This window comes from Poecilia reticulata, chromosome 19, assembly GCF_904066995.2.
Source record: "Poecilia reticulata chromosome 19, P_reticulata-male-v2, whole genome shotgun sequence".
Lineage (NCBI taxonomy): Eukaryota > Metazoa > Chordata > Actinopteri > Cyprinodontiformes > Poeciliidae > Poecilia > Poecilia reticulata.
The window spans coordinates 5,557,629-5,583,838 of NC_088848.1; the positions used below are offsets into that span (position 1 = coordinate 5,557,629).

The window sequence follows — 26,210 nt, forward strand, 5'->3', positions numbered from 1 at the left end:
TTCAACAACAACCACAGCAGCTCCAACTACTACCACAGCGGCTCCAACCACAACAACTGCAGCTCCAACCACAACCACTGTAGCTCCAACAAAAACCACAGCGGCTCCAACTACATCCACAGCAGCTCCAACAACAACCACAGCTGCTCCAACTACAACCACTGAAGCAACAACAACAACCACAGCGGCTCAAACAACCACTGCAGCTCCAACTACTATCACAGCGACTCCAACTACCACCACTGCAGCTCCAACCACAACAACTGCCGCTCCAACCACAACCACTGTAGCTCCAACAAAAACCACAGCGGCTCCAACTACAACCACTGCAGCTCCAATAACAACCACAGCGGCTCCAACCTCAACCACTGCAGATCCGACAACAACTACAACATCTCCAACCACTGCAGCCCCAATAACAACCACTGCTGCTCCAACCACAACTACAGCTCCAACCACAACCACAGCAGCTCCAACCACAACAACTGCAGCTCCAACCACAACTACAACATCTCCAACCACAACCACTGCAACTACAGCTCCAACCACAACAACTATAGCTCCAACCACAACAACTTCTCCAACCACAACAACTTCTCCAACCACAACAACTGCAGCACCAACAACAACCACTGCTGCTCCAACCACAACAACAGCTCCAACCACAACCACAGCAGCTCCAACCACAACAACAGCAGCTCCAACAACAACCACAGGGTCTCCAACAACAACCACAGTAGCTCCAACCACAACCTTAGCGACTTCAACAACAACCACAGCAGCTCCAACTACTACCACAGCGGCTCCAACCACAACCACTGCTGCTCCAACCACAACAACTGCAGCTCCAACCACAACTACAACATCTCCAACCACAACCACTGCAGCTCCAACAACAACCACAGCAGCTCCAACCACAACAGCAGCTCCAACCACAACAACTTCTCCAACCACAACAACTTCTCCAACCACAACCACTGCAGCTCCAACAACAACCACAGCAGCTCCAACCACAACAGCAGCTCCAACCACAACAACTTCTCCAACCACAACAACTGCAGCACCAACAACAACCACTGCTGCTCCAACCACAACAACAGCTCCATCCACAACCACTGCAGCTCCAACAACAACCACAGCAGCTCCAACCACAACCTTAGCGACTTCAACAACAACCACAGCAGCTCCAACCACAACCACTACAGCTCCAACAACAACCACAGCAGCTCCAACCACAACAGCAGCTCCAACCACAACAACTTCTCCAACCACAACAACTTCTCCAACCACAACCACTGCAGCTCCAACCACAACCACTGCAGCTCCAACCACAACTACAACATCTCCAACCACAACCACTGCAGCTCCAACAACAACCACAGCAACTCCAACCACAACAGCAGCTCCAACCACAACAACTTCTCCAACCACAACAACTTCTCCAACCACAACAACTGCAGCACCAACAACAACCACTGCTGCTCCAACCACAACAACAGCTCCAACCACAACAACTGCAGCTCCAACCACAACCACTGCAGCTCCAACAACAACCACAAGGTCTCCAACAACAACCAAAGTAGCTCCAACCACAACCATAGCAACTTCACCAACAACCACAGCAGCTCCAACTACCACCACAGCGGCTCAAACCACAACCACTTCTGCTCCGACCACAACAACTACAGCTCCAACCACAACCACACCAGCTCCAACCACAGCAACTGCTGCTCCAACCACAACAACCTATCCAACCACAACAACTGCAGCACCAACAACAACCACTGCTGCTCCAACCACAACAACAGCTCCATCCACAACCACTGCAGCTCCAACAACAAACACAGTAGCTCCAACCACAACCTTAGAGACTTCATCAAAACCCACAGCAGCTCCAACTACTACCACAGCAGCTCCAACCACAACAACTGCAGCTACAACCACAACCACTGCAGCTCCAACTACAACCACTGCTTCTCAAACCACAACAGCTCCAACCACAACTGCAGCTCCAACCACAACCACTGCAGCTCCAACAACAACCACAGCAGCTCCAACCACAACAACTGCAGCTCCAACCACAATCACTGCAGCTGCAACCACAACCACTGCAGCTGTAACAACAACCACAACAGCTCCAACAACTGCAGCTCCAACAACAACCACAGCAACTCCAACCACAACAACGTTTCCAACCACAACAACTGCAGCTCCAACAACAACCACAGGGTCTCCAACCACAACCACAGTAGCTCCAACCACAACCTTAGCGACTTCAACAACAACCACAGCAGCTCCAACTACTACCACAGCGGCTCCAACCACAACAACTGCAGCTCCAACCACAACCACTGTAGCTCCAACAAAAACCACAGCGGCTCCAACTACATCCACAGCAGCTCCAACAACAACCACAGCTGCTCCAACTACAACCACTGAAGCAACAACAACAACCACAGCGGCTCAAACAACAACCACTGCAGCTCCAATTACTATCACAGCGACTCCAACTACCACCACTGCAGCTCCAACCACAACAACTGCCGCTCCAACCACAACCACTGTAGCTCCAACAAAAACCACAGCTGCTCCAACTACATCCATAGCAGCTCCAATAACAACCACAGCGGCTCCAACCTCAACCACTGCAGATCCGACAACAACTACAACATCTCCAACCACTGCAGCCCCAACAACAACCACTGCTGCTCCAACCACAACAACTACAGCTCCAACCACAACCACAGCAGCTCCAACCACAACAACTGCAGCTCCAACCACAACTACAACATCTCCAACCACAACCACTGCAGCTCCAACAACAACCACAGCAGCTCCAACCACAACAGCAGCTCCAACCACAACAACTTCTCCAACCACAACAACTTCTCCAACCACAACAACTGCAGCACCAACAACAACCACTGCTGCTCCAACCACAACAACAGCTCCATCCACAACCACTGCAGCTCCAACCACAACCACTGCAGCTCCAACAACAACCACAAGGTCTCCAACAACAACCAAAGTAGCTCCAACCACAACCATAGCAACTTCACCAACAACCACAGCAGCTCCAACTACCACCACAGCGGCTCAAACCACAACCACTTCTGCTCCGACCACAACAACTACAGCTCCAACCACAACCACAGCAGCTCCAACCACAGCAACTGCTGCTCCAACCACAACAACTCCATCACCAACCACAACAACAACAACAACAACCACTGCTGCTCCAACCACAACAACAGCTCCATCCACAACCACTGCAGCTCCAACAACAAACACAGTAGCTCCAACCACAACCTTAGAGACTTCATCAAAACCCACAGCAGCTCCAACAACAACCACAGCAGCTCCAACCACAACAACTGCAGCTACAACCACAACCACTGCAGCTCCAACTACAACCACTGCTGCTCAAACCACAACAGCTCCAACCACAACTGCAGCTCCAACCACAACCACTGCAGCTCTAACAACAACCACAGCAGCTCCAACCACAACAACTGCAGCTCCAACCACAATCACTGCAGCTGCAACCACAACCACTGCAGCTCCAACAACCACCACAACAGCTCCAACAACTGCAGCTCCAACAACAACCACAGCAACTCCAACCACAACAACGTTTCCAACCACAACAACTGCAGCTCCAACAACAACCACAGGGTCTCCAACAACAACCACAGTAGCTCCAACCACAACCTTAGCGACTTCAACAACAACCACAGCAGCTCCAACTACTACCACAGCGGCTCCAACCACAACAACTGCAGCTCCAACCACAACCACTGTAGCTCCAACAAAAACCACAGCGGCTCCAACTACATCCACAGCAGCTCCAACAACAACCACAGCTGCTCCAACTACAACCACTGAAGCAACAACAACAACCACAGCGGCTCAAACAACCACTGCAGCTCCAATTACTATCACAGCGACTCCAACTACCACCACTGCAGCTCCAACCACAACAACTGCCGCTCCAACCACAACCACTGTAGCTCCAACAAAAACCACAGCTGCTCCAACCACAGCCTTAGCGACTCCAATAACAACCACAGCGGCTCCAACCTCAACCACTGCAGATCCGACAACAACTACAACATCTCCAACCACAACAACTGCAGCCCCAACAACAACCACTGCTGCTCCAACCACAACAACTACAGCTCCAACCACAACCACAGCAGCTCCAACCACAACAACTGCAGCTCCAACCACAACTACAACATCTCCAACCACAACCACTGCAGCTCCAACAACAACCACAGCAACTCCAACCACAACAACAGCAGCTCCAACCATAACAACTTCTCCAACCACAACAACTTCTCCAACCACAACAACTGCAGCACCAACAACAACCACTGCTGCTCCAACCACAACAACAGCTCCAACCACAACAACTGCAGCTCCAACCACAACCACAGCAGCTCCAACAACAACCACAGGGTCTCCAACAACAACCACAGTAGCTCCGACCACAACCTTAGCGACTTCAACAACAACCACAGCAGCTCCAACCACAACCACTACAGCTCCAACCACAACAACTACAGCTCCAACCACAACCACAGCAGCTCCAACCACAACAACTGCAGCTCCAACCACAACAACTTCTCCAACCACAACAACTGCAGCACCAACAACAACCACTGCTGCTCAAACCACAACAACAGCGGCTCCAACCACAACCACAGCTGCTCCAACTACAACCATTGAAGCACCAACAACAACCACAGGGGCTCCAACAACAACCACAGCTGCTCCAACAACAACCACAGCGGCTCCAACTACAACTACAGCAGCTCCAACCACAACCACAGAACCACCAACAACAACCACTGCTTCTCAAACCACAACACCCGCTCCAACCACAACTGCAGCTCCAACCACAACCACTGCAGCTCCAACAACAACCACAGCAGCTCCAACCACAACAACTGCAGCTCCAACCACAACCACAGCAGCTCCAACCACAACAACTGCAGCTCCAACCACAACTACAACATCTCCAACCACAACCACTGCAGTTCCAACAACAACCACAGCAACTCCAACCACAACAACGTTTCCAACCACAACAACTGCAGCTCCAACAACAACCACAGGGTCTCCAACCACAACCTTAGCGACTTCAACAACAACCACTTCAGCTCCAGCTACTACCACAGCGGCTCCAACCACAACCACTGCAGCTCTAACAACAACCACAGCAGCTCCAACCAAAACAGCAGCTCCAACCACAACAACTTCTCCAACCACAACAACTTCTCCATCCACAACAACTGAAGCACCAACAACAACCACAGCAGCTCCTACCACAACCTTAGCGACTTCAACAACAACCACAGCAGCTCCAACTACTACCACAGCGGCTCCAACCACAACAACTGCAGCTCCAACCACAACCACTGCAGCACCAACAACAACCACTGCTTCTCAAACCACAACAGCTCCAACCACAACTGCATCTCCAACCACAACCACTGCAGCTCCAACAACAACCACAGCAGCTCCAACCACAACAACTGCAGCTCCAACCACAATCACTGCAGCTGCAACCACAACCACTGCAGCTCCAACAACAACCACAGCAGCTCCTACCACAACAACTGCAGCTCCAACCACAACCACAGGGTCTCCAACAACAACCACAGTAGCTCCAACCACAACCTTAGCGACTTCAACAACAACCACTTCAGCTCCAGCTACTACCACAGCGGCTCCAACCACAACCACTGCAGCTCTAACAACAACCACAGCAGCTCCAACCAATACAGCAGCTCCAACCACAACAACTTCTCCAACCACAACAACTTCTCCATCCACAACAACTGAAGCACCAACAACAACCACTGCTGCTCCACCCACAACAACTACAGCTCCAACCACAACCACAGCAGCTCCAACCACAACAACTGCAGCTCCAACCACAATCACTGCAGCTGCAACCACAACCACTGCAGCTGCAACAACAACCACAACAGCTCCAACAACTGCAGCTCCAACAACAACCACAGCAGCTCCAACCACAACAACTGCAGCTCCAACCACAACTACAACATCTCCAACCACAACCACTGCAGCTCCAACAACAACCACAGCAGCTCCAACCACAACAACAGCTCCAACCACAACAACTGCAGCACCAACAACAACCACTGCTGCTCCAACCACAACAACAGCTCCATCCACAACCACTGCAGCTCCAACAACAACCACAGTAGCTCCAACCACAACCTTAGCGACTTCAACAACAACCACAGCAGCTCCAACTACTACCACAGCGGCTCCAACCACAACAACTGCAGCTCCAACCACAACCACTGTAGCTCCAACAAAAACCACAGCGGCTCCAACTACATCCACAGCAGCTCCAACAACAACCACAGCTGCTCCAACTACAAACACAGCTGCTCCAACCACAACCACTGCAGCTCCAACAACAACCACAGCAGCTCCAACCACAACAACTGCAGCTACAACCACAACCACTGCAGCTCCAACAACAACCACAGCAGCTCCTACCACAACAACTGCAGCTCCAACCACAACCACAGGGTCTCCAACAACAACCACAGTAGCTCCAACCACAACCTTAGCGACTTCAACAACAACCACAGCAGCTCCAACTACTACCACAGCGGCTCCAACCACAACAACTGCAGCTCCAACCACAACCACTGTAGCTCCAACAAAAACCACAGCGGCTCCAACTACATCCACAGCAGCTCCAACAACAACCACAGCTGCTCCAACTACAACCACTGAAGCAACAACAACAACCACAGCGGCTCAAACAACCACTGCAGCTCCAATTACTATCACAGCGACTCCAACTACCACCACTGCAGCTCCAACCACAACCTTAGCGACTTCAACAACAACCACAGCAGCTCCAACAACAACCACAGCAGCTCCAACCACAACAGCAGCTCCAACCACAACAACTTCTCCAACCACAACAACTTCTCCAACCACAACAACTGCAGCACCAACAACAACCACTGCTGCTCAAACCACAACAACAGTGGCTCCAACCACAACCACAGCTGCTCCAACCACAACCTTAGCGACTTCAACTACTACCACAGCGGCTCCATCCACAACAACTGCAGCTCCAACCACAACCACTGTAGCTCCAACAAAAACCACAGCGGCTCCAACTACATCCACAGCTGCTCCAACTACAACCACTGCTGCTCAAACCACAACAGCTCCAACCACAACTGCAGCTCCAACCACAACCACTGCAGCTCTAACAACAACCACAACAGCTCCAACCACAACAACTGCAGCTACAACCACAATCACTGCAGCTGCAACAACAACCACAACAGCTCCAACAACCACCACAACAGCTCCAACAACTGCAGCTCCAACAACAACCACAGCAGCTCCAACCACAACAACTGCAGCTCCAACCACAACAACTGCAGCACCAACAACAACCACTGCTGCTCCAACCACAACAACAGCTCCATCCACAACCACTGCAGCTCCAACAACAACCACAGTAGCTCCAACCACAACCTTAGCGACTTCAACAACAACCACAGCAGCTCCAACTACTACCACAGCGGCTCCAACCACAACAACTGCAGCTCCAACCACAACCACTGTAGCTCCAACAAAAACCACAGCGGCTCCAACTACATCCACAGCAGCTCCAACAACAACCACAGCTGCTCCAACTACTACCACAGCTGCTCCAACCACAACAACTACAGCTCCAACCACAACCACAGCAGCTCCAACCACAACCACTGCAGCTCCAACAACAACCACTGCAGCTCCAACAACAACCACAGCAGCTCCTACCACAACAACTGCAGCTCCAACCACAACCACAGGGTCTCCAACAACAACCACAGTAGCTCCAACCACAACCATAGCGACTTCAACAACAACCACAGCAGCTCCAACTACTACCACAGCGGCTCCAACCACAACAACTGCAGCTCCAACCACAACCACTGTAGCTCCAACAAAAACCACAGCGGCTCCAACTACATCCACAGCAGCTCCAACAACAACCACAGCTGCTCCAACTACAACCACTGAAGCAACAACAACAACCACAGCGGCTCAAACAACCACTGCAGCTCCAATTACTATCACAGCGACTCCAACTACCACCACTGCAGCTCCAACCACAACGCGACTCCAACCACAACCACTGCAGCTCCAACAACAACCACAGCAGCTCCAACCACAACAGCAGCTCCAACCACAACAACTTCTCCAACCACAACAACTTCTCCAACCACAACAACTGCAGCACCAACAACAACCACTGCTGCTCCAACCACAACAACAGCTCCATCCACAACCACTGCAGCTCCAACAACAACCACAGTAGCTCCAACCACAACCTTAGCGACTTCAACAACAACCACAGCAGCTCCAACTACTACCACAGCGGCTCCATCCACAACAACTGCAGCTCCAACCACAACCACTGTAGCTCCAACAAAAACCACAGCGGCTCCAACTACATCCACAGCTGCTCCAACTACAACCACTGCTGCTCAAACCACAACAGCTCCAACCACAACTGCAGCTCCAACCACAACCACTGCAGCTCTAACAACAACCACAACAGCTCCAACCAGAACAACTGCAGCTACAACCACAATCACTGCAGCTGCAACCACAACCACTGCAGCTGCAACAACAACCACAACAGCTCCAACAACAACCACAGCAGCTCCAACCACAACCACAGGGTCTCCAACAACAACCACAGTAGCTCCAACCACAACCATAGCGACTTCAACAACAACCACAGCAGCTCCAACTACTACCACAGCGGCTCCAACCACAACAACTGCAGCTCCAACCACAACCACTGTAGCTCCAACAAAAACCACAGCGGCTCCAACTACATCCACAGCAGCTCCAACAACAACCACAGCTGCTCCAACTACAACCACTGAAGCAACAACAACAACCACAGCGGCTCAAACAACAACCACTGCAGCTCCAATTACTATCACAGCGGCTCCAACTACCACCACTGCAGCTCCAACCACAACAACTGCCGCTCCAACCACAACCACTGTAGCTCCAACAAAAACCACAGCGGCTCCAACTACACCCACAGCAGCTCCAACAACAACCACAGCTACTCAAACAACAACCACTGCAACTCCAACCACAACTACAACATCTCCAACCACAAACACTGCAGCTCCAACAACAACCACAGCAGCTGCAACCACAACAACTACAGCTCCAACCACAACCACAGCAGCTCCAACCACAACAACTGCAGCTCCAACCACAACTACAACATCTCCAACCACAACAACTTCTCCAACCACAACAACTTCTCCAACCACAACAACTGCAGCACCAACAACAACCACTGCTGCTCCAACCACAACAACAGCTCCAACCACAACAACTGCAGCTCCAACCACAACCACAGCAGCTCCAACAACAACCACAGGGTCTCCAACAACAACCAAAGTAGCTCCAACCACAACCTTAGCAACTTCACCAACAACCACAGCAGCTCCAACTACTACCACAGCGGCTCCTACCTCAACCACTGCTGATCCAACCACAACAACTACAGCTCCAACCACAACCACAGCAGCTCCAACCACAACAACTGCAGCTCCAACCACAACTACAACATCTCCAACCACAACCACTGCAGTTCCAACAACAACCACTGCTGCTCCAACCACAACAACAACTCCATCCACAACCACTGCAGCTCCAACAACAACCACAGCAGCTCCAACCACAACCTTAGCGACTTCAACAACAACCACAGCAGCTCCAACTACTACCACAGCTGCTCCAACCACAACCACAGCAGCTTTAACCACAACAACTGCAGCTCCAACAACAACTACAACAGCTCCAACCACAACAACTGCTTCTCAAACCACAACAACAGCTCCATCCACAACCACTGCAGCTCCAACAACAACCAAAGTAGCTCCAACCACAACCTTAGCAACTTCAACAACAAACACAGCATCTCCAACTACTACCACAGCGGCTCCAACCACAACCACTGCTGCTCCGACCACAACAACTACAGCTCCAACCACAACCACAACAGCACCAACCACAACAACTGCAGCTCCAACCACAACAACTTCTCCAACCACAACTATTGCATCTACCACAACTACTGAAGCCCCGACTTCAACTACAATCCAACCACAACCACAGCAGCTCCAACCACAACCACAGCAGCTCCAACCACAACCACAGCAGCTCCAACAACAACCACAGCGGCTCCAACTACAACCACAGCTGCTCCAACTACAACCATTGAAGCACCAACAACAACCACACCGGCTCCAACACCAACCACAGTTGTTCCAACAACAACAACAGCGTCTCCAACTACAACCACAGCAGCTCCAACAACAACCATAGCAGCACCAACACCAACAACATCTCCAACCACAACCGCTCCAATTACAGCCACAGCGGCTCCAACTACCACCACTGCAGCTCCAACAACAACTACAGCATCCCTAATCACAACCACAGCGGCTAAAACAACAACCACTGAAGCACCTACAACAACCGTAGCAGCACCAACAACAGCATCACCAACCACAACTGCTCCAACTACAATGACAGAGCCTCCAACGACAACAACAGCAGCTCCAACCACAACCACAGCATCTCAAACAACATCAACTGCAGCTCCAACCACAACCACAGCAGCTCCAACTACAACCACTGAAGCACGAACAACAACCACACCGGCTCCAACTACAACCACAGTGGCTTCAACAACCACAATGGCCCCAACTACAACCACTGTAGGTCCAACCACATCCACAGCAGGTGCGACCACACCCACAGCATCTCCAATAAAAACCAGTGTAGCTCCAACCACAACCACAGCCTCAGGTACCACAACCACTGAACCTCCAAAAACAACCACAGAAGCCCTGACCACAACTATTGCATCTACCACAACTACTGAAGCCCCGACTACAACTACAACAGCTCCAACCACAGCAGCTCCAACAACAACCACAGCAGCTCCAAGCACAACAACTGCAGCTCCAACCACAACCACAGCATCTCCAACCACAACCACAGCAGCTCCAACAACAACCACAGCAGCTCCAACCACAACTGAATCTCCAACCACAGCAGCACCAACCACAACCACAGCAGCTCCAACAACAACCACAGCGGCTCCAACTACAACCACAGCTGCTCCAACTACAACCATTGAAGCACCAACAACAACCACACTGCCTTCATTGACAACCACAGCATCTCAAACCACAGCAACTGCAGCTCCAACCACAACCACAGCAGCTCCAACAACAACCAGAGCTGCACCAACTACAAACACAGCTACTCCAACTACAACCACTGAAGCACCAACAACAACCACAGTGGCTCCAACTACAACCACAGCGGCTACAACAACTAGAGCGGCCCCTACTACAACCAATGTAGGTCCAACCACATCCACAGCAGGTGCGACCACACCCACAGCATCTCCAATAAAAACCACTGTAGCTCCAACCACAACCACAGCATCAGGTACCACAACCACTGAACCTCCAAAAACAACCACAGAAGCCCTGACCACAACTATTGCATTTACCACAACTACTGAAGCCCCGACTACAACTACAACAGCTCCAACTACAACCACAGCAGCTCCAACCACAATAACTGCAGCTCCAACCACAACCACAGTAGCTCCAACCACAACCACAGCGACTCCAACAACAACCACAGCGGCTCCAACTACAACCACAGCTGCTCCAACTACAACCATTGAAGCACCAACAACAACCACAGGGGCTCCAACAACAACCACAGCTGCTCCAACAACAACCACAGCGGCTCCAACTACAACCACAGCAGCTCCAACAACAACAACAGCAGCACCAACACCAACAACAACAACATCTCCAACCACAACGGCTCCAATTACAGCCACAGCGGCTTCAACTACCACCACTGCAGCTCCAACAACAACTACAGCATCTTCACCCACAACCACAGCGGCTAAAACAGCAGCCACTGAAGCGCCAACAACAACCACAGCAGCACCAACAACAACAGCAGCACAAACCACAACCACAACTGCTCCAACTACAATGACAGAGCCTCCAACCACAACAACCACAGCAGCTCCAACAACAACCAGAGCTAATCCAACTACAGACACAGCTACTCCAACTACAACCACTGAAGCACGAACAACAACCACAGCGGCTCCAACTACAACCACAGTGGCTTCAACAACCACAGCGGCCCCAACTACAACCACTGTAGGTCCAACCACATCCACAGCAGGTGCGACCACACCCACAGCATCTCCAATAAAAACCACTGTAGCTCCAACCACAACCACAGCCTCAGGTACCACAACCACTGAACCTCCAAAAACAACCACAGAATCCCTGAGCACAACTATTGCATCTACCACAACTACTGAAGCCCCGACTACAACTACAACAGCACCAACCACAACCACAGCATCTCCAACAACTGCAGAAGCCCTGACTACTCCTACAACAGCTTCAACCACATCCACTGCAGCTACAACCACAACAACAGCAGTTCCAATCACAATGACTGAAGTACCAACAACCACAGAAGCTCCAACAACAATCACAGCAGCTCCAACAACAACTACAGCAGCTCGAACTTCAACCACTGGAGCTCCAACAACAACCACAGTGGCTCCAACTACATCCACAGCTGCTCCAACTACAACCACTGAAGCACCAACAACAACCACAACAGCTCCAACAACAACCACAGCTGCTCCAACAACAACCACAGCGGCTCCAACTACCACTACAACTGCTCCAAGCACAACAGCAGCTCCAACCACAACCACAGAATCTACAAAAACAACCACTGCATTTCCACCCACAACTACAGGAGATCCAACTACAACCACTGTTGGTCCAACCACATCCACAGCAGTTGCGACCACACCCACAGCATCTCCAATAAAAACCACTGTAGCTCCAACCACAACCACAGTATCTCCTACCACAACCATCAATGCTCCAAAAACAACTACAGAAGCCCCGACTACAACTACAACAGCTCCAACCACAACAGCTACAGAAGCTCAAACCACCATCACGCCAGCTCCAATAAAAACAACTTCAGGAGCTACTAATACATTACCTACCACACTGCCTCCCACAGGCACACTCTCTACCACAGAGCCTCCAACAGGCACACTGTCTACCACAGCACCTCCAACAGGCACACTCTCTACCACAGCGACTCCAACAGGCACACTTTCTACCACAGAACCTCCAACAGGCACACTCTCTACCACAGCGCCTCCAACAGGCACACTCTCTACCACAGCGCCTCCAACAGGCACACTCTCTACCACAGCGCCTCCAACAGGCACACTCTCTACCACAGCGCCTCCAACAGGCACACTCTCTACCACAGCGCCTCCAACAGGCACACTCTCTACCACAGAACCTCCAACAGGCACACTCTCTACCACAGCACCTCCAACAGGCACACTCTCTACCACAGAACCTCCAACAGTCACACTCTCTACCACAGCACCTCCAACAGGCACACTCTCTACCACAGCGCCTCCAACAGGCACACTCTCTACCACAGCACCTCCAACAGGCACACTCTCTACCACAGCACCTCCAACAGGCACACTCTCTACCACAGCGCCTCCAACAGGCACACTCTCTACCACAGCGCCTCCAACAGGCACACTCTCTACCACAGCGCCTCCAACAGGCACACTCTCTACCACAGCACCTCCAACAGGCACACTCTCTACCACAGCGCCTCCAACAGGCACACTCTCTACCACAGTACCTCCAACAGGCACACTCTCTACCACAGCGCCTCCAACAGGCACACTCTCTACCACAGCATCTCCAACAGGCACACTCTCTACCACAGCGCCTCCAACAGGCACACTCTCTACCACAGCGCCTCCAACAGGCACACTCTCTACCACAGAACCTCCAACAGGCACACTGTCTACCACAGCACCTCCAACAGGCACACTCTCTACCACAGCGCCTCCAACAAGCACACTCTCTACCACAGAATCTCCAACAGGCACACTGTCTACCACAGCACCTCCAACAGGCACACTCTCTACCACAGCACCTCCAACAGGCACACTCTCTACCACAGCGCCTCCAACAGGCACACTCTCTACCACAGAGTCTCCAATAGGCACACTCTCTACCACAGAGTCTCCAATAGGCACACTCTCTACCACAGAGTCTCCAACAGGCACACTATCTACCGCAGTGCCTCCAACAGGCACACTCTCTACCACAGAACCTTCTACAGGCACACTGTCTACCACAGTTACTCCATCAACAACCACAGACATAAGCCAAACGACAACTACAGTTCCTCCCGGTATGTTACCTAATTTATAAATGTATTCATAATTTTATAAATATAAATTATGTAAATTATTAAGGACTTACTTAATAGCTGAAATTCTTACATGGTGTTCTTTTGGTTCTTGTCTTAATTATTAAGGTGTGTGTGCTTCAAACCCATGTCTTGGTGGAAGCACCTGTGAAGAACGTGATAACCAGACTTACGTGTGCTTGTGTGTGGCTGGTGAAGTTTATGGTCCTCAAGGTTGTCAAAATGGTGAGTATCTTAATATAATGCTACAAGGAAAAATTGTGCTTCTCATTACTAAGTGTAGATAATTGTTAATCTAGACCAGTGGTTCTTAACCTTTTTTGAGGTACCAAACCCACCAGTTTCATATGCGCACTCACTGAACCCTTCTGTAGTGATAAATAAAATATATTTTTTCCCCCAAAATTCAAGACATAGGGGTGATCCAACTAGAATCTAGGTGGGTCACCCCAAGATCACTGAGTCTTCTTAAAAGGTAGAGTCTCTGAGAACAGTTCTTCAAAATCTAGTCAGTGTTTTCAGCAAAGTTGAGCTGACTGTCCAGGGACAACTCAAGATATTTAAAATTTGCCACAGTTTCAACAGGTTGGCCATCGAGAGAAATTGGAATCACTTTAAGGTCTTGTTTAGATCATTTAATTAGCTCTATATTCTTAAGAGAATGAAAAATTAATAATAAATAATAAAGACTTTGCGGTATTCTGATTTAGTAATGTAATTATATTAGTTGTGTTACCACCCCCACACCACTAGAGGCAGTAGCAACCCCGAAAAGATGCGACTAAGGAGCAGATTTAGAAGTACACCGAAGTCTTCAGAATTTGGTAAAAACTGAGTTTTGCTGAAGTAATTAAAGACACAAGTTCAAATCCATGCTAAGAGTGGAACTCCTTCAATCAGGGCTCCTCCACTGCACTGATTGGCTAAGCAATGTAACGTGATCCTCTGCAGCAAGTGAGGGCGAAGCGGGGCGTCATCACGACTTAACACAAGTGTGTGTCTTTACCTCCGCGGCAGAGGCTCCGCCGAACCCCTGAGACCGACTCACCGAACCCAGGTTAAGAACCACTGATCTAGACAATATGATAAATTATCTCAGTGTCTCCAAATTCATAAACTGTTCATAAAACACACTTATCTATTCACAAATCAATAACCTCAGTGTTTTTGGTGTCACTTTTCAATTTCAATATATGAAAGCAGTCCCAGCCCTCCACCAACGGTTTATACACCAAGACCGTATGGGCAGAACACTTGGGCACAATATATTCAGTGGGCACTAAAAAAGTATGCTTGTAAAAATTAATGATCACTATGTTAACAATGACATGTTTAAAATAAATTCTGTAAAGAATATTAATACAGTATGAACAAAACTCCTGGTTTTCCTCAAATCTGCTTAAGCTTAACAGTGATAAAACAGAGGTTCCTCTCATTGGTACCAAATCTACTCTGGCCAAAATCAAAAGCTTCAGTCTTGTAATTGATAACTGTCCCGTTTCTCCCTCCCCTCAGGTAAAGAGTCTGGGTGTCATCCTTGACAGCACCCTGTCTTTCCAGTCTCATATTAATAACATTACCCGCTCGGCTTATTTTCACCTACGCAACATCAACCGCCTCCGCCCCTCCCTTACTCCCCATTCCACTGCCATCCTTGTTCACTGTCTTGTGACATCACGCCTTGACTATTGCAACTCCCTTCTGTTTGGTCTCACCCAGAAATCTCTTCATAAGCTCCAACTGGTCCAGAATTCAGCTGCCCGTATCATTACCAAAACCCCATCCATGCACCACATCACTCCTGTCCTGCAAAGACTCCATTGGCTGCCCACCAAGTTCCGCATAGATTACAAAATTCTTCTGTACACTTTCAAGGCCCTTTACAATCTCTCCCCACCAAATCTTATTCATATTGCCATTCCCTCTCGCTCCCTCAGATCATCCTCCTCCATCCATTTCACTGTCCCCTCTGCCCGTCTCACCACCATGGGGAGCAGAGCTTTCAGTCGCTCTGCTCCCCAACTCTGGAACTCATTACCACCATACCTTAGAAACATAAAGTCATTATCACATTTTAAAACCAAACTCAAAACACACCTTTTTAGATCTGCCTTTTCCACATGACACAATTGGTTTGCCTGATTTTACATAGATTTTATATAGATAACATTGTTTTGTTTTATTTATTTTTATCTATTTTTAATTGTTACATTTTATTTGTTTCTGTCACTGTTTTTTTTTTTTTTTTTACTCTTGTACGGTGTCCTTGAGTGCCAGAAAGGCGCCTTTGAAATAAAATGTATTATTATTATTATTATTATAAAACAAAAGGAGTACATTTTGCAATAAATAGATATAAAGAGTTGGGGATGTGGAAGAGAAAAGAGAAATAGCCAAACAATGGTTTTCCTCCCGTTATGCTCAGAGCAGCTTTGAGCACCACATGGGAGAGGCTGACATGGAGGAAATGAGAAGACAGTTTGTAATTGTTTTACTGCTGGACAAAAAACATGACAAGGTATCATTTTACACAGTTATTTAAGACTGGAGCAACACTAACATTTGCTTTGAACAAATGAAACTGTAAACTTATAAATACAAAAGATACAAGTGATCCTTTTGTCATCTGTGTTTTTCCCCCTTAATTTATATTTTGGCAAAAAAAGAGGAGGTGATGTTTTTCTTTTTGTCTTTTCTTTTGCCAAAATAAATAAATAACTTAAGGCATTATTTTAGGAATATGATAATTTGCATATCCTCCTCCCAATATTTTACACTTTCTGATGTTCAGCATATGTTCTCAATATTCATGAAGGCATAAATGTAAAATGGATTGTTCCTGCTATGATGCTCATTTTGCAAACAATCTTTGAGCCTTGGTGGTTTGAGGTTTTTATACATGCAAACCTTTTAAAGATTCAGACCTCTTTCTTTCCTCTCTGAATATTATTTCAAAAACTACAATCTTTTAAATAATTCTTCTAAAATATTGAGGCGAAATGCTTGCTAAAATTTTACGTGATCCTGTTGTAGCATGCAGAGCCACAGACTCAATATTGCCTTCTTCTTTGTTGTTAGACTGGTGGTTGATCCTTGTGATCGTTTCCTCTATACTTGGATGCCTGCTGTTCGCTTTGGTGATCACTCTGCTCGTGGTAGTAAAAAGGTAAGTTTGAATGCTATCCATTTATCACATTGGTTATTTTTTTTTATTCACATTTGTCTTGTTACGTTTCTAACTATGTTAAATGTGCAAAGTCTTTTCAAAATTGGGTGATTTTGAAAATGAATTAGTTCTGGCTGAACAAAATCTAACTATAAACACAACAGACAAATTTGCAATTGCTGTCTTTTTTTTTAACAGATTCAGGAAGAAAATCTTCAAGAATAAAGAGAAAGACATTTGGAAACCCTACCAAATCCCTGCTTTTGCCCCAGGTCCACCATCCTACAGCAGCAGCAATGGCTTTTCTGGCTGGGTCAAAGAACCAGCGAACAGCCTGGGAAATTCTGCGGCCCCAAAAATCCCACGGGCCAAACTCAGCAACAACTGGGACAGCAGGCCCAGCTCTGAGCTGACTCTGAGCAACAGCCGACAAAGCTTGATTCCTTCTGGGATGAACTCGGTGAGTACACCTCTGAACGAGACGCCGTGAAGACAAACATCTGTCCTGTTCACTCACAAATTATGATCTCTCTTCTTTTCTACTGCAGCAATTCAGCAACATCCAAGATGACATGTTTCCATTCTCCCAGAGTCCATCCAGGAACATCAGCCCTTATGGTCAACTCCGAGCCAAAAACCCTTACGCCAAGACCCAAGGCCAGACTAACCCTTACTTAGTAGTAACCTAAAAAAGCAAAGGGAACTTGAATCATTTCAGGGGATCCTTTAGTGTATAATATTTAATATATATGAAGTATATAATTACTAAGTCCAGAGTCACCCAACCTTTCTTTTCTCTATGTTATCTAAGCATAAACACATAATTTTTTTTATGTTTATCCTCACTGAGTTTACAGATGAGGAGTTCTTACAGAGTATTTTTTTTTGTTCATGTATGATTTTACTAAAGTTTCTTTAACCAAAATCTGGTAAATGACATGAGCTGAAAAATTCTCCAAATTTATTTATTTATTTATTTGTTTTTGGTCAATTTTAACCTTTCTATGCAAAAGTAAACAAAAAAATCTTTCCTGTATACAAACAAATCTCCAAGGAATTCCAGCCCTGTCTGTACAAAACCTGTAAAACGTAATCAAACCGTATTGTATTTGTTTAGCAAATGATTTGTGTACTTTTCTTTTTATTTAATGAATGACAAATAATTTTAACTCCGCACAACACATATCCCACTAACTACAGTTGTTTTTAATATTTGTCTTACCTTTAGTTTTTTAGACAAATTCTTCTCTCTTAATTAATTTTGTTTTGTTTTTTTATTTTGAACCACTTCTGTATACTCCTTGGAAAAAGTTTATTAGATGCTTTGTGCTGTGTCAATGCAAATCAGAGAATGAAACTGTTCAGCACTTTAAAGTGTATTTTGAAAAGTGATGAACACTTTATATTGGACACTTTATATTTATTATATAATGAATTGTTTGAGTAATGTTTGTATATTTATTCTTTTTTATTGCCTCATGTGATATTTAAAGTATTTTCCTCATAAGGTATTTAACTGAAAAGCTGTAAGTCAGAGAGAATACATCTCTGATAGAATTTTATATGCAAACAATAAAGGTTGTATTGACGATTTATGAGTTTCAGATTTTTCTTAAGGGCGATTTCCTATGATGGACAATTATATTTTTAGCATTTATGCCTCTAATTCAGACAATTTAGATCAAAATGTATGTTTGAAAAATGTGTTTATTGCAATAACTCAATTCAGCGAAACACATTTAGATTAATTTCACATCCTAATGTTTTCCATTTTTATCTATGAGAATTTTCTGTTTAGTTACAGCAAATGAAAAAAATGACATTAAGACACTTCAGCCCAATGAATAACATTTTAATACAGAAATGTGGGATTAATAAAAGTATAGATACTGACTTTAAGGTTATTTTCAAAAGGTGGATTTCATTGACTTTGGGTTTTTAATAATACATGAAGCACTTCAAATATTTCTATTTCTGGTTGGAATATTTATATAATTGTCATGATTTAATCTAATCTATTAAACATCAAGAAATCACAGTCCTGTATTGTCGCATTATGTAATAATGTGAGAAATTCTGCATTCAAAAAGTAATCATGAAAATCGTTTTATGTAATAAGTTGGCTTCTTTGGCCAACTCCTTGAGCAAATTTTCTAAGTTTTTATCTCATAATGTGATATGTAATGCTAAAATTGTAAAGTTAAGAGTTAAGAGCTTGTGGTGAATGTGCAGGAAAAAAAAATCTGATTTCAATTAGAAAAACATTGAAAAAAATGTATTAATCATTGGACATCAAATAATTACAGACAGAATTATGTCAACAAAAATGCAACTATCAATCAGAAGTTAAATCAAATTGGTAGCTAGTAGTATTTCAAAATTCCATCATACATCCTAGAATTAAATTCATTACCAAGGTTAGCATTAATTACGAATAAGCTTCTACACTGATTCATTCACAATCTGTTGCACAAAAAGGATCAAGTCATTCCTTAAAATACATTCAATGCTCTGTACCGAAAATAAGTTCAGGTATCACAGGCATTTCACCAACAGTGCAACAAGCACTAACATAAAAAAGTCAAAACATCATAAAAAAAAAATACATATGTCAATGGCAGTTTACCCAATTTGTTAAGTACGGAGCCCTCCAGGAGACATGGGGAATTTTTTTTCTTTTGCATCCCCTCGCAAAAGGTTTTGCGTTCCCTCACAATAATGATCAGTTCATGCGACATAATTGAATACTGTAAGCCTTTCTTACGGTGGCCACCGTACTTTCTGCTTTTATACAAGCTTATAAGGTTTTTCCATGGGCTATTGAGTTATTATCGCGGGGTAATAAGCAGTGGCGGAGCCAGAGGGGGGACACTATCAGGCGCGATACCAGCCTCCTTTATACTCATAACAACAAGCTGATATTCTTCTCCTGGGTGTTTCAGTTGTGCTGCCAATAAGTTATTTATTGAACCTCCGCAAAAAGAGAAAAAAACCGAAGAGGGACCGACAATGTTCGTAGTTTGGAGCAGAGGTGGCGCTGGAGTTTTTTTGTTGTCCGTCAAAGAACAAAATCATTTTATTTCCAATTTGTAGTCATCCAATGAAACATTTATTATTTCTCTGCGAGAACGTTTTTGAAATCAGGTAACATTTCACGAAATGACGTGATTAGCAGACGGCAGAACTCTGATCGTTTCCTGATCCCGCATCACTTCCCTCAGCGGGAGAAAAACCAGCAGAAGCGGATCAGCTGCTAGACGCTCCAAAGCCTCTGGTCCGTTAAAGCGACCAGGTCAGAGAGGATTCTCTGACAGATATTGTTCTTAGTATGATTAATAATGAGCTCCACGATGTTCTCTGTGCGTAAAGTTGAAACTGTCTGCGCACCAAGTGGTCAGCTGATCACTTGGTGCGCAAGTGACCAGCGAACTGCTCTCTGTTCTTATCAAGACGAGGTGAGGAGGGAATCTGACATATTAACTCAGTTTTTACTGGTTTTGTTTTTAAAACACCATTAACTAAGCAGTGTAACTATATATTGTATATTTGGCGTTTGTCATCTCATGTGTGATTAATTGGAGCATTTATTGTCCAGCGCACTGCGATTGTTTCTGCTCAATTTCAGTTTCTTTGACTGCTTCTCTGGCCAACATATCCACCTTTTTATAACTCAACCCCTTTATGTGCTGGAACTCATGTAAATTGAATATTTGTTTATTTGTTCATATTAAATAATCATTTAGAAGTTTTTGCATGTTAGTCACATTTCCTTGTTTCAGATCATTAAGCCTATTTAAATATCAGTCAAAGACAACACAAGTAAACATAAAATGCAGTGTTTAAATTCAAGTGTTTATTATCAATGTAAAAAAAAAAATCAGACCCACATGACCCTGTGTAAAAAAAAAAAGTGATTGCTTGTTAAAACATAATTTCACTGTGGTTCATCACACCTGAGTTCACTGCCTCTAGATGCACATAGTCATGATTGGTCCAACACCTGTTCTCAATCAAGGCATCACTAAAGTAAGATCTGTTGGAGAAAGTGAAGTATAGTACACTAAAAGATTTACAAAAGCTTGACATCATGGCGAGATTCAAATAAATTTCCAAACAAGTGAGAAAGAAAGTAACTGAGATCTCTCAGTCTGGAAAAGGTCACAAAGTCATTTTTGAAGCTTTGGGACTCCAGCAAAGCACAGTGAGAGGCACTAAATGCCAAATGGTGAAAACGGGAACAGCAGTGAACCTTCCCAGGTTGATCAAAATCAAAGGCATTTTGTTATAATTTCTGCTGCATTATGGAATAATGTTACGTTTTGTGTCAATTTAGGACACTCAGGAAGGTAGAGTTGTGTGACATCAGCGTAGCTGTGATAATGAAGACTGTCTTCTAATGATTCCACCCTATGGATCCACGGATCGGTTAGTGTGCTGGACCTAAATTAGAGTATTTTGAGAACACCGATGCTTATCATTAATTAATGTTTTTAACATTTGGAAACTACTACTTAGATTTACAAAATGTATTTATCTAGTCTTAACCCAATCTATAGTATGTACTAACAATATGATTTACAAAAGCGGGAAAAATATTTAGAAAATATGTTGACAATTTAGCGTGATACGTGGACGACCTTCAGGTCATTTTGTGATGGTGACATAACATCCTTTTTCCATCCACACCCAAGATGGCATTGAAAGGGAACAAGCAATGAAAAGTGCAAATTGGATCCAAGTTTTATAAAGGTGATTTTGTTTAATGAGCGGCTGGCAATATAGCTATTCTTTAGGTACCATAAAAACCTTCACTTCTCATTTAGCGTGCATCCCCAATCTCAGCAGTCAGTAATTTAGCTGAGTTGATGCTAACTTCACTCAAATTTTACTTGAGTAAATTACAGTGATTTGATAATAAAGGATATCTTTATATCAAAGGTCAGATTTTACATAATCTGTAAGTGGGAGGTTTAGAGTCCTTGTCAAATGGCGTTTTTGACTAAAGTCCCAGAGGATTAGAATCCCAGTTAAACGACGTTTAACCGAAGTCCTAAAAGGGGTGTGGGTTTTAATGTTTTTATCTTTTTTAATCTTTTCTTTTCAAAATCTTTCTTTCCTACTGTTTATTCAATGTCACATGCTGTTTTTTTTAGTATGTAAAGCACTTTGAAATGCCTTGCTGCTGAAATGTGCTATACAAATAAAATTTGATTGATTGTTAAGTGGGCCAAAAAAAAAAAAACCTTCAGAGACAGAGACTTATTACAAATAAATTATAATAAAGTATTCAGTGATTTGGGAAGGTATTTATATTTATGCTAGTGAATGCATCAAGCTAATTGAGGACAGGTGGAAACTTTTTCGAGCTTTACATCAAGTTGTAATGTTATTCTCTCATCAAAAACATACATGGAGTATTGCTTTGATTCTTTCATGCATATTTGAGAAATCCTTTAATGTCCCGTTGCAACCATTCGGCAATACCAATATTGAGCTGCAGAGTTACTGGATGATTCCATCCCATCATCGCTTTATAGCACTGTGATTAAATTAGTTAAATTAGTTTGTCTAGAATTGCTTTAGCTTAAAGTTTTTACTGCTATTTTGCAACATCTTGACATACTTTTTTCTTATTGCAGTATTATTATTATTTTAACTCCATAGTTTTCAACTTGGTCTTTCTTATGGCCGCTCTCCTCACCAACTCCCTCCATGATGACAGCCTCGTAGCAGGTAAAATCCATGCATGTGCAATTTTTATTTTTATAAGAAATTTAGCACTACATAATAGGAATCTTATAAGATTTGCGACTTATTTCCCAAAAACACCCTATGAACACACAGTTCTTACAGTTTTCAGGCTTTTTATAGAATTTTGTCCTTCAGGTTTCTTTCTACAATGGCTAAAACATTCCTTGTGATTTTCATCCTTTGGATTGCCGTTTGCACTGCTGCTTTTTATATATTTAGATTACTTTATTTAAAAGTTATTGTGAAAGAACACATTTATGCACCGATTAATTTATACATATGAGGTTGAAAAATGTTTGCTTTTCCATTAAAGCAGAAACAAAAAGTGTTTGCTTTTCCATTCAAGCAGAAACGGCTGCGGTCTGTACCTTTAGGATGACAACCACAGAAACTCTGACCACATCCAGAGCTCCTTTAACAACAACCACAACAGCTGCTACAACAGCTACAGCAGCTCTAACCACAACAGCAGGTCAAATGACAACTACAGGAACTCCAGGTATCTTAGCTACTTAATGTAGTCATAGCTTAACGTAGCTTTATTAAAATAGCAGAAAATAAACAAACTGAACTGATGAAAATCTTCCATGGTGTGTTTGTGGTTATTGTCTTAATTATCAAGCTCATGTCTCAGTGGAAGCACCTGTGAAGAAAGTGCTGACCAGACTTATGTCTGGCTGATGAGGTTTATGGTCCTCAAGGCTGTCGAAAGGGTTAGTGTCTGAATGTGACAAGGAAATATGTTGTTTCTCATGAATAAGTGTTGAGAATTATGCATTACGGTAATATGGCAATTTTTCGCAGTTTCTCCTGAAGGACTTTTCGCATATATTCTGCATTCAGTAAACAGACTGAATTAAAGCAGTAAGTTCAGTTTTTAATTAGTGTTTTTGGAGTAGCTTTGCCAACGCGGATCATGCACAGTGAGTAGGGCACCAAAATATTAAGCTCATGAGAAATCACTACCATTATAGTGATCACAACAATGTGTTTAAAATAAAATTGTGTGCATGTTGATAGATATTTTGCATCAAGAGAAAAGAAAGAGCCAGGTGATGGTTGGACGTAGTTCACACTGTGTGTCTCTGTGGTCCTCTTCTTATTCTTTGCACTCTTTGGCAGCAATCACAGCAGCCTTGACCACCACTTGGTAGCTCAGAGCTGAAAAAAAGTTACTTTACTGTTGTAGACAAAAAAAATCTCCACCAGTTAATCACACTAACCTGCTTTGAACACATGAAAAACATGAAATGCAACAAAGACATGAAAAATGACCGAATGTTCAGCCAGTAACGCCTGTCCTGCTTTGAAAATGATTTACATTGAACCACAGTTTTAGAGTCTGGTAATATAAAATAATATGTAACTTAATGCCCTGCAGGCTTTGTGAATATTTGTTTTTACAGTTCTTCTCAGTTGCAATGTTGCATTTCCAAAATTACCATAAACATTTGCAAAATGGCCAGTTTTGTCATCAGAAACTCATTAGAAACTGCAAAACCTAGTTGATCAAAATGGATTGTTTTTTTCCTCAAAAGCCAGTATTGCTTTGGAAAATGTTATATGTAACTGTTGAAGCAAAAGCCTCAGACTCACTGACACCTTCTCGTGTCTTTTTTAACCTGGTTGTTGATCATTATTATCATTCCGTCTATCCTTGGATGCCTGCTGGTCGCAGTATTGATCACGTTGCTAGTGAAAGTAAAAAAGTACGTTTTAATCCTGTTCATTTATTACCTTGGTGCCTTTTAACAATCACCTTTGTCTTGTTTTTTGTTTTTTCCTAAAGCTGCATTCCAACCTTTGTATTAAACTATAATCTGTGTTAAGTGTGAGTGGTCGTTTTAAAGTTGGTCGGTTTTTTGAACACACTAGAGCAAAATAGACACTGTTGCACTACTCTTTGTTATTCTTTTTTTTCAGATTCAAGTTGAAAAGCTACGAAATCAAAGAAAAAGACATTGGGAAACCTCCGACTGTCAGGTCTCCACCATCCTATAGCAGCAACGGTTTTCCTGCCTGGATCATAGAACCAACAAACATAGAACCAACAAACAGCCTGGCAACTTCTGGGATCCCACGAATCCCACAGGCCAAACTCAGCAGCAGGACCAACCTGGAGACGACTCCAAGCAACAGCAGACAAAGCTCGATTCCATCGGGGAGGAACTCGGTGGGTACACATCTACCTATGACACTGTGAAGAAAAAACATTTGCTTTATTCGCTCACAAATTATGTCTTTTTCTTTGCTGCAGCGATTCGGTGACAACCAAGATGACACGTTTTCTTCCAAGAATCGACCGAGGAACAACCCCTACAAGCAGGTCTGATCCAGCAGAAACCTTCATGCCCAGAACCTTTACGCTCAGCTCAGAAGTGAAACCGACCCGGAACCAAACAGGAACATATCATCTGGGATGTGTGATGTATTATAGTCGATATCGTTGTACCTTTTTCCTTTACTGCTTTTGCTTCTCTTTAACTTCTATTCTCACCTGTTATAAACTGCCATAAACCAGTGTGGTTTTCATCGTCAAAAATCAGGAAGTTTGTTTTATACTTCCTACATTATAAGTCACCAAGTCTCTTGGTTCTGTATGTAACTGAACAAAGACACTTAATTTAATTGATGTTTATTCCCACTGAGCAAAATCTCAGATGAGGAAATATTGCCCAATATTTTTTAACTTCTTCATTTATGGATTCACTAAAGTTGTTCACAATGTGTTGCACAACAAGAACCAAGCTAATGTGGATTCAGTACTGTGTTAGTTTGAACCAAAAATAAACCCAGGTATCATTGGCAGTTCACTAAAAATGCTATGATCATAGTAGCATAGCATACAGATACAATCAGAAGCAAAGACACCAAG

The 26,210-nt window shown here is 44.7% G+C and overlaps 1 protein-coding gene across 1 annotated transcript; it reads left to right on the forward strand.

Moving 5' to 3' along the window:
- Positions 1–568: 568 nt before the first annotated feature.
- Positions 569–25,667, forward strand: LOC145549186 (uncharacterized; the record flags this gene model as incomplete). The annotated part of the gene is made up of 10 exons (XM_081601012.1): positions 569–1,712; positions 4,095–4,799; positions 5,757–6,573; positions 10,735–10,902; positions 13,189–14,400; positions 17,783–18,044; positions 18,133–18,261; positions 23,710–23,834; positions 25,259–25,508; positions 25,593–25,667. Coding segments are annotated over 10 exons (4,887 nt in total), but the record flags the coding sequence as incomplete, so codon positions are not given.
- Between the last annotated feature and the right edge of the window lie 543 nt (positions 25,668–26,210).